Raw genomic sequence first — 10599 nt, forward strand, 5'->3', positions numbered from 1 at the left:
CATCCCTCCAGGTGAAGTTATCCATGTTTACATCACCGCGCAGCTTGATCTCTGCAGATCACCGTCGGCTTCTCCAGATGACAAGACAGAGAGGAAAGCCGAGTAGGCTACTTTGTGTTTTGAGTTTGGCTTCTAATGACAAGTCCGTTTAGGAGCACCACAAGTGTCGCAGTAACGCGCCTGCAGTGAGCCAAAGACGAAGCAAGACGAGTGACTGAAAGCGTCGGGGCGCGTGGAGCATGTAAACATGTGGAGCAGGGATAAGGCACCAGGTTGTTTTTGACGTTGTAGAGGACGATCCGCGTGGGCCTCACGTGCCGCCCGCATGGATTCTTCTCTCGTAGAACACGACTCAAGCTCGTACTGGTGGACAGCTCCTGCTTTGTATAACCCCCTCCCGCCCACCCCAAAAAGAGAGAAAGAAACAAAAGAATACTCCCACAGAAAACGTGGGCATGTTCAGAATTTAAATACATCTGATTCACAAAATCATATTTCATTATTCTATGTTAGCACTTTTTGTCATTCCATTTTCCCAAGGGGGTACGGGTGCTGGGGGCTGATATTCAATATTAGGACTTGCGCACTGGTCATAATGGGACGTCACCTGCGACCTGACGCTCTCGTCTGCCGTCTCTACTATTTCAAAATGGCAAACAGGTGAATATAAAGTACCTCTAATTCTTCAAATGCATGTATACTTTTAGTTTTTTTTTTCCTTTTTTCCAGATAGATGCTTGTTAACACGTCTTCCAGAGCCTGTACACTGTGCGTACAAACACACAAGGACGTAACGGCCTTGCTTTAGTAGGCTATCTGCGTACCATATACTCTGTGTAAACTTCTAGGCTGAAGTTTTATTTCATAAAACTCCTAAATATTATTTGATTTGTGCTGGAGTCAAATGTTAGCACACATAAAAAAAACGTATATATATATATATTCTTTTCTTTTTTTCGCTATAACATCTTGAATTTGCACTTTGGAACCCATTTCAATGGCCTGTACGTGTAGAAAACTGGCTGTTGACAGGGGAGAGACAAACTCCGGTCCAATATCATTTTTTGTGAGCAGAAAACGGTTCATAGACCAATGTTACTGATAGCAGCGGCTTACTGTAGTACGGTGGTAAGTGGGTAGTATCCGGCGATGGGTGGGATGTAACTGCAAGTCTGTGAAGGTTGTGGTAGGGTGATCCCTTGGAATTCTCTCTCGCGCTTTTAACATTTACAGTAACGTTTGATTAAATGTCATTCGTTATTTCATATATATATTTTTTTTATTTATTTTCAGCGGTCTCTCTCTGTCTCGTCTGAAATCCGTATATCCATCAATCCTCGTCTGCTTCGTCTCCATGTAGGCCCTCCGGTAGCAGCTCGCGTGCCCTCCTCTCTCGACTCCGCTCTTGGATCCGCTTCATCTCGTCCGCGTATTTACAGAACGTTGCGCCGAATTTGGACCACACTTTGCAGGGCACTGTGATGGAGTTGCGGTAGGTCGGCTTCACCTCGCTAACGCGCATGAACACTCCATACTTGTTCGAGCCCACATCGAAAAAGAAGCGCTTGTTGTCCACCGTAAGTGAAGTGCCTTCCGGTAGCTCCGCGGGCTCCTCGTCCACTCCGTAATCATCGATGAGTTTAGCCAACGCGTCGCGGAACTCAATGAGTCCCTGGGCTGGAAGCGCGATGGTCTGGCCTTGTGCAGTTCCCAATCCGGGCCCCCGATTCACGGTTTGACGGATCCTCAGAAACCGCCCCCTCTGGTTTTCTTTTAGATCCATGTAATACTTCCGATTCTCCCGCACCAGAAACTCGCTCTTTAGGGCCCGCCGGGGCTCGTCCTGCACCATCTCAGGGTTACTAGGGCCCAGCTGGGCGTAATGCTCGATGAAGTCCCCTAAGTAGTCACGGAACTCCACAGCTACTGACATCGAGAGAGTCAGGCGGCTCTTGTTTCCTCCGGCCCCGACCTCAGCTATCTTCAGGAAGCGGCCTTTGGCGTTCTGCTTGACGTCCAGGTAGAAGCGCTTGTTCTGGATGTCAACGCGTTTTGAGGCAAGCTCCTCGGTGTCGTGCTGGAGGCGGGACGGGTGCATCGGGCCGGCGCCGGGGCCCGTGGCGAATCCTCCGTGCTCACTGCCACTGTCTCTATCCGCCATGATGTGCGTCCCCTCTTACCTTCTCGCAGTGTGCCTCAGCCTGCTGCAGCCCAGATCGCAGTAGAAACAGCTAATGCTCTCGCGAGATCAACACATGACACAGAAGGTTGCCGTTGGAAATGATAGGGACTGCTGCACCGAGCGAGTCTGAAAATTTGGTCGTAATTGTGGGTGTGTTTCTTTGAGTCAAAGCTGCGCCTAACTTGCGCAGCTGTGCGCAGAGGAAAGGGGAAATGTAGACACTGCAGTTGAATTGGCATTTCAAGCATTTCAGTTCCCCTGTTCCTGCTTTCCCGTCTGTAAGCGGTTCTGAGGTCACATGACACGAGAGAATTATAAATCAACAGGAATAATAGACGACTCCAGGGACCATCTCTCATTTTGTGCTTTAAAGTATAAACATAATTTACAAGTAAAACCACTCAGGAAACGCTCTTCAAAGATTGTCTCTATCAGCACACACACATTGCAAGTTTATTATCACAAACGGAAAAGCACAATGAACACACACTTTTTTCAGAACAATATTATTCCATAAGTATCATAATTGTTTTCTGTGTTTATTATTTTTCCTGCACAGTACTATTTAATTCTTACTTATTTAATTAATTGCGATTGCAAACGTTTAAGTAAGTAAAATAGAGTCTGCTCTTTTTTACGCCCTGTCTTGCTCATTTAACCCCGCATGTATGAGACTGAGACAGAATACGCCGGGACAGAACTCAAGGGATGGCACTGCATGCCAAAACGCCATCACTTTTTTAGGGGCAGAGTTCGTTCCAGCGGCTTCAGCACCATGGTCAGTTCCACTTCCGAGCAGCAAGCCAAAACGATGTGGACTGATGTGGATCAGTAGATGTGCTGAATGAACAAACTAACACACACGTTAACGGTCTCTCCCAAACGGCATAACTGTTGCACTGACTGTGGAAAACTGCCTAATAACGCGCACCTCCCCTCTCCCACTTTGGGCATCAAGGAGGCCTTTATTACATAGATCGGAACCTTACGGGCCCGCCTCGCACCTTCCCAGACATAAAACCACGGAAATGAAAACTGTTACATGACATGTCAGGAGTGTAATTATGAGGCCACTTTAAAACCCAGGTTTCGTAGAAGGGTTCCAGCTGATGGTCGATGCTGACAATTCTCCATCGTTCTCTCATGTGCGACAATTATCAGCTTCAGCCTGTAGAAGGCGCTCGACAGCAGCGGATAAAGCCATGCACTGCCTCAAACGTCGCATTTATTTGTGCCAAGGGAAAGATGCTGGTAATATTTACACTATCCACTTGGCGACTGCCGTCAGACTGTAACTCACACACACACAGCGCGAGTGCGGAGTTATAGGAAATCTTATTTTCTGGTCCCCTCTCTCGCGCGCTCTCTGCGTCTCATTCATCAGCCGACTGCCAGTGTTATGACACACCACCATTCTGTCGATACAGACAGCGTCCTGTCCTTATCTGATACCCGCAGGACCTGTTGCGATTGCCACCGTGCGCGAAAGGGCGTTGAAAGGTTTCGCTCCCGCTCGGGCGACGCCTGGTTGGTCGGTTTGGGGGCCAGATCTGTGAATGTGACCTGAATGCAGCCGCGTGATTAAACGAAAGAAGGATAACGTCAAGAAAAAAAACATTGCTGATTGTCCAGCGCTCGAGACGACTGAGCTACTTTCGCAGCGTTAGTCATCGCAGCTTGTGGCCTGGACCATTTCTACCAATCCTACTGAGGATCACAGCGCGCTCTCATGGGAAACGGATTTTTTTCCAAGCAAAAGTTATAAGGCGCTGCATTGTATAGGTTCTGTACGTTAATGACGTTGGTGCGAATGCACGAGTTGCTCTATTCGCGCGCTTCGACGGATACTGGTCTCGTGCGGATGTGGATTCTTGGAGCCTTTCCGTGACCTACAAGGCGTCGTATGTGCTCTGACGGCACATCACGGAATTTGCGCAGGAAGTTCGCACAGACAGTAGCGACCGGCCAGGTGATGTTTGCTCACGTAAGCCGGCAGTGTGTGGTGGCAGAGCGGGCAGCGAGCGAAGGGGACGCGCTTGTTGCATCGCCCTACTGAGCAGCATCCTCGGCCGCTCGCTCCGTGCCGTCTTGCTTGGGCGTCGATAACGCTCGCCGCGGAACATAACCCTTAACACGGTAGGATTTTCCGATGCTGTTTTCTCTGTGCCAAGTCTGAATCGTTTCACATCGAAAACCTCGTTTGAAAGTCAGTGCGCCCAGTGTGAGCCATGACATTGGCTGGATAAAGGGGGACCTGCGGCGTTTTGCAGTAGCCCCGTGTTGTGGTAAGGCAGCGTAATTTATGAATGCAATTTTGCGTTTCGGAATCAGTATTTGAAGGAGAATGCAGCAACGACATTTTTTCAACCGCGCATCACTGCTTACTGGAGCTATTTCCGGTTCCTAAGTGGCTTGTGTTTCCCCATCGCGGGCTGCATGGGGCAGAGCGGCTCGCACACAGATGGCACGGACTCTTGCGCAAGGTCTGCCGCCCCGCGCCTCTACCGGAGCCCATTCACAGTCTCCCGCCACCGTAACCCGACTCTATCATCCGCGCCCCTCGTCAGCCCCGAGAGCACTGCAGCACCGCGAGCGGCCGCCTCTGAGCCCCAGCAGACGGCATGAGCAGGAGACTTGATCTGGCGCTTTTCTCCATGCTGCTCGTGGGGCTCTCGTTCGCGTGCTACGCCCCGAGCTTGGATACCCCGCAGGAACAGGCATACCGGGCGGCGGTGGTGATCGAAGGTGAGGTGTTCGCGCTGCCCGAGAACGTCTCCGTGGAGCCGTACAGTGTGAATGTCAGGGTGCTGGACGTGTGGCCGGTGAACGGCGGCGGGCTGGAGCGCGAGCAGCTCGTCACCGTGGGGGATTTCGGCTCTGAGGCGCCGTGCGTGCTCGTGGAAAAAGACCACAGATATATTTTTTTCATGGACCCTACTGAGGAGCCTTTAGTATTCAAAGCGTCTTTTGCTCCTGTGGACGCCAACGAGAGGAACCTCAAGAAGGAGGTGGAGAGCATTCTGTGTGAGGACTGCGGTAAGTCTGCCCTGGGTTCCTCACTAATGGGCCATTGCTATGGTGATGCTACAAGGTAAATGTGTGTGTGTGTGTGTGTGTGTGTGTGTGTGTGTGTGTGTGTGTGTGTGTGTGTGATCATGATTTTTAATCAGTTTCGCAGCCTACCCGGCCATGTTCCCCGTTTCCCGACCCGAGGACAGGAGGGCTTCTCTTCCTAGAATTGGATGTAGACACACCAGAAATGTGGCGATGCGCGCACGCTGGGCGTATCTGCAGCATTGTTCCCCTTATAAACATTTTGGAATACCCCCGATGGACACACACACACACTCTCACACACACACACACCTTACACATCTCTCTCTCTCTCTCTCTCTCTCTCTCTCTCTCTCTCTCTCTCTTACTGTCTGTCTGTCTCTCTCTCTCTTTCTCTCTCTCACACACACCACACACTATATACAATGTCCGTTAGAATTAATCATTCGACTTGATGCTTTAATGTTTGTGCTGCACCATGTAAAATCACCTTCACCTGTCAGTATTCGGAATCCCGAAGCCTTATCTGAAACCCACTGGGCGCGTGGTAATTGATGATCCTATGCATGTCATATGGAATGACGTAGGTAGGTAGGTAGGAAAGGTAGGCATGCATGTATGTTAAGCCAAATCCAAAAGGGAAAGCCATCGGTTATTTCCCGCTAGAGCCCCTCTTAACAACCTCTTCCATGCATGGCTTCGAGCTTCAACATATCGGTTCGCCTTCAGTCAGCACGGAACACTTGGCCATGTGATGGGAAAGTGGAAGTGGACTCGTGCTGTTTGGCTGCGGCGCGGAGCCGCAGGTGTCGCTTGCGTCGGTCAGTGGGATTCCTTTCCTAACGCAGCCAGGCGCGAGGCCACGACAGAAGTCGCTCATGTGACTTTGTGCTCCGTGTAAAACTGGACGAAGCCGAATGCAGGGCGACAGGTTTCATTCATAAATTTTGCGTAACGCCTTCAATACGCATCTGAGGGCATTGGAAAGCATCAGAGTGAGATGCAGTGTTGAATTCAGACAGTGATTGTGTTTGAGATTGTTTTGGACTCACAGTCCACTACAAGACACAGTACAACACATACACTTTATTTGTATTTGTATTTGTACCACTGACATTAGGTGGGGAGATAAAGAAACCATGCAACATTTTCAAGGTGACCAAAACAGACAACTTAAGTCCATCCTTCACAACCTGTCATCTGAAAGGGGAAAGGTAGACATACTAACCAGCCTCTCTGGCAGATTGTAACCAATTGTAATTTGGCATGGTTCAGCAAACTCCTTTGATTCCTGTCCTGCCATACAGTACCCATGGGAGATGTGATGACCTTCGAGTCTCTCTTTCTCTCTCCTTCTCTCTCTCACTCTCTCTCTCTACCTGTGTGTTTGTGTAAGTGAGAGAAAGGCCCCACTGTAGTAAGCTCTCCAAGTTGTCTGTGAGCCTGCTTTCTTGTGTAACCCTGGGCTCCTGTTTGATGACTGTAGTTCACAGGTTGACTGTGCACTGTCAATTTATATTTCCTCCTATACAGTATATATTCCCTCTCTGGCGTGGTGCACATACCCACCTGTCATAGTTGTTCCAAAGGGGTGGAAGCATGAACGCTTCAGGATGCCCAGGGCTTTTTTAATATGCTTGAAGGACTCTTGGGATTTAGGCTGGGGAACTTGAGCTCTTTCATGCTCATGATACCTAGCTACCATGCTGAAGTCTGACTGTATTTTGCACTGCTTTAATTAGCGTAATAAGTCTAGTAGAATAGCTAATCACAGTGTGTAGCATTTTATTTGTATGGTTATTTTCTCAATTACAATTCCATTTCAAGTTTAGTAAGATTTTTTCAGAACAGACTGTTGATGAACCATCTCTGGTGGCATGCAGTGGATTGGAGGGCTAGATGTTGTGATGAAAGAGGCATAGCTGACACAATAAGCCTGAACATGAGAGAGAGAGGGAGAGAGAGAGAGAGCATCAGAGTTGTGGGAGGGTCAGCAGGCGTTACCATCCCCTCTTTAGACATGGAGCGCTTCAGCAAATGGAGTGCATTTACGGTGGTCTCTGCTGTGAGAATACCTAGGGTATTCGTCATATCCTGCCTTATAGCTGCTGTGAGAACACCCAGAGTGCTTGTCATATCCTGCCTCGTAGCTGCTGTGAGAGTAGTCAGAGTACTTCAGAGTAGTTCATATCCTGCCTCGTAGCTGTCTAAGGGCAGAGGTTACCATACTCATACTCTCCCTTTCACTCGTACGCTCACTCACTCAATCATTCCCTTGTGAATTCATTAACTCATGCACTCTCTCATTCACTCACTCCTTCACTCACTCTCACTCACTCTCTCTCTCACTCACTCTCTCAATCTCTGTCTCTGTCTCCCTCTGTTTCTCACTCACACATTCTTTCCCTCTCTCTGTCCCACTTTCTCACTTACTCAATCACTCAGTCTTGTGTATTTATATTCAATTTGTCTTTTTTTACTTTCTAAAGCCTGTTTCTTGTAAAACCATCAAAGAAGAGTGTAAGGCGAAGGCTGCAATTGTGCATCTTGAGGCTTGTGTGCAAAAGAAAGCAAGGGTTGTGTGCAAAGGAAAGCAAGGGTTGTCAGCTAGAATACTGTGCATATTTGGTTACTGAGAGCTATTTAAATCACTTTCGACTCCATGGGAGTTTTATTATGCTGGGTTTGCTGGTGGAGTCGTGCTGGTTGAAATTAGTGCTACCACTAACAACTCATTTTCTAACGACTGATCTGTCGACTAATATTTTGATTAGTTGACTGATCTAAACGACTAATTTAAAAAAAAATCAAGTATTTGTTGTTTTGTTGTGTCAGTTTTATTTTGAACTCAACTGAAGGGCCAAAACATAAAATCACTGGCGAATAGCTTAGGGGTTTGTCCAGTCCACATTGGGGGTGGTTTTGCTATCAAACGTTATCAAATTTTGTACGCCTGGCGCAACAAGGCGGTTCTTATGTTTCTTAATCCGTCATGGGTGTGTTTTGGGCGTAACATCCTATAAAACAATGAAAATTACATCTGTCATTCCCTTTAACAGCAAGCAGCGCAACTTCAAACAACAACCAGCTGCGGAACTTCTTTAGTCAGCGGCGTATTTGAAGGAATTTGCTTGCACGTGAGACTGTATGGAACAAGTATTCCACTAAACCAAGCTTTACTAAAACCTAGCAGAGTAATAGCCTACACGCATCTGCACTCGTCTATTATTTGAACTCATTGGCAAAGTGAACCTCACTTCACCGTGGTGTCATAGTCAACGACAAAACAGTTATACACAGTTAATTACTTTTACTATTGACACAGTGGGTTACCATTGAAAACATAGCCTGAAAAAAGCAACACTTACCCCAATAAAATTTAAATGACTGAATAAAAAACCTAAGGACATTTATCCTTCAAAGAGGAGTTGCTGCTTACATCTCGTGACACTGCATCTTCAGCTGTGCTTCATATGCTCCTTTCGCTATAGACCAGGTTTTTCTTGGTCAGTGGCGTAATGCTTCTTAGATATTGTAAGATAGCGATGTTTAGATAATGCGCCAAGACCACACCTTAGGTTGTTATTTGCCACACCCCTGAGCGCATTGTTCAAAGAAAGAGACGCGCGTGGCGAAAAATCGGAGTGTACGATAGGAATACGTTTTCCGTCATGATAACAATACACTTTGCACTGAGTTTTAGATCGCCAAGATAAATCCCTATGCATTAACAATCTAAGCATAAGTATCTGCTTTTCCATTAGGCTATAGTATACTGGACATAATTCACCATACTGTTATTGACATGTGTCCCCTTATTTAACTACAAATGCTTGTGGTAAGTGTGTTCTGTGTTGTGAGTTATGCTACGATCTGAGATGCGTTCAGGCTGTTTTATGCTTCTGCGTTGAATCGACGGCGTACCACCGCAGACACCTCTGCGTCGCCGTGAACCCCTCTCTGACCCCTCCACCGTAGCTCGACGTGCACCTCCAAAAAATTTTAACTTTGCGTGGAGGCGACCTTGCGGTCTGCGATTGGTCTACTCGTTCTGTGTGTTAATAGTCGGTGTTTCAAGCAGCCTACTGTGGGGAGTTAGCAACATGCTAGTTCACTGATATAAGCTTTGCAAATAAACTCAGACATTTTTTGGTTACAATTATGTTTGTAAAGTGTCTATATGTCAGTAATGTTTTGAAATTAGCACTTTGCCAGCAAGCAGTACTTCGGGGCATTTGTGCTAAAGTAAGTTTGCTTGCTAACATAATTTAAACTGGCTGGCAGACACCTCGCAAATAACATCAGACTAAATTGCTGGTTATAGTAACTAGGTCAATGAATTTTACTGTGTCTATTTCTCGATACTTTTTACAAAATCTAAGCAAGAAAAGGCCAAACAAATACGATTAATATTTTAGCACGACAGTCTATGGGGTTTGCCATTCTGAGTACCATTTCGGTCATATGGTTTCTGTGGTGAGCGACACAGACACAGGCGACACTGACCTTCGAAGCCACACACCCCCTAGCGTTAGGGTGGTGAAATGCACCGCGATGCAAGGCAACCCAACGCAGAATCATGAAAGGGTCACGATGCCGAGTTGACGCAGAAGCATGTAACAGCCTTTCCACATGACATGTCAATGTATTATCTTGTTCTGTGTTATAGGGACGCTGTCTCTTTAATGACGTGCACCTTGATTGTTGATATCACGGGCGGTGCCATGTTCGCTTTAAAAATTTTTTGTAAAATGTTTTTTTGTAACACGAGACACTATTTTCACTTCATTTATTGCAATTTCCACAATACCATATTAGTCTGGAGTTTGGACTAGCCTACTACGCTTAGCTTAGCCCCCACCCCCACCCGCTTAGCTTTGCCTAATAATGAATCGTGCTGAAAGCAGGCAGGCTTGCAGCTATGCTGCTTGCGTTTACACTTGAGTGCATGGCGAGGTTTAAAACATTACTGCCAAAGTCTAGGTAGCCTGTTTAACATCCAAAGACATTCATTGTACTTCTCAAGAGTTAATAACATAGAGTTAATAACATTACAGTGAGCCGTTTGAGACGGGAGACCAAAAATAAATAGGCAGTCAATACTTGTTGACTAAAAAAATTGGCGTCGACTAATTTTCATGGTCGATTACGTCGACTAATCGCTGCAGCACTAGTTGAAATAAAAGACAAATTTTATCAGCACCCATCTTCCATTCATTCATTCATCCATCCATCTATCCATCCACCCATCCATTCATTCATTCATCCATCCATCCATCCATCCACCCATCCATTCATTCATTCATCCATCCATCCATCCATCCATTCATTCATTCATCCATCCATCCATCCATCCACCCATC

The 10599-nt window shown here is 46.9% G+C and overlaps 2 protein-coding genes across 2 annotated transcripts in view; one reads left to right on the forward strand and one right to left on the reverse strand.

The window, feature by feature from the left end:
* Positions 1-405: 405 nt before the first annotated feature.
* purab (purine-rich element binding protein Ab) lies at positions 406-2405 on the reverse strand. Its single transcript, XM_048263258.1, has one exon. It carries the CDS (start codon positions 2159-2161, stop codon positions 1331-1333), a length of 831 nt encoding a protein of 276 aa, XP_048119215.1. The 5' UTR covers positions 2162-2405; the 3' UTR covers positions 406-1330.
* Positions 2406-3387: 982 nt separating this feature from the next.
* Positions 3388-10599, forward strand: part of nrg2b (neuregulin 2b) — a 68648-nt gene continuing 61436 nt past the window's right edge. The window contains exon 1 of the mRNA XM_048262858.1: positions 3388-5218. Coding sequence (XP_048118815.1) covers positions 4804-5218 — 415 coding nt within the window. The 5' untranslated portion in view covers positions 3388-4803. The remainder of the gene's footprint in view (positions 5219-10599) is intronic.

The sequence above is a fragment of the Alosa alosa genome, chromosome 14, assembly GCF_017589495.1.
Source record: "Alosa alosa isolate M-15738 ecotype Scorff River chromosome 14, AALO_Geno_1.1, whole genome shotgun sequence".
Lineage (NCBI taxonomy): Eukaryota > Metazoa > Chordata > Actinopteri > Clupeiformes > Clupeidae > Alosa > Alosa alosa.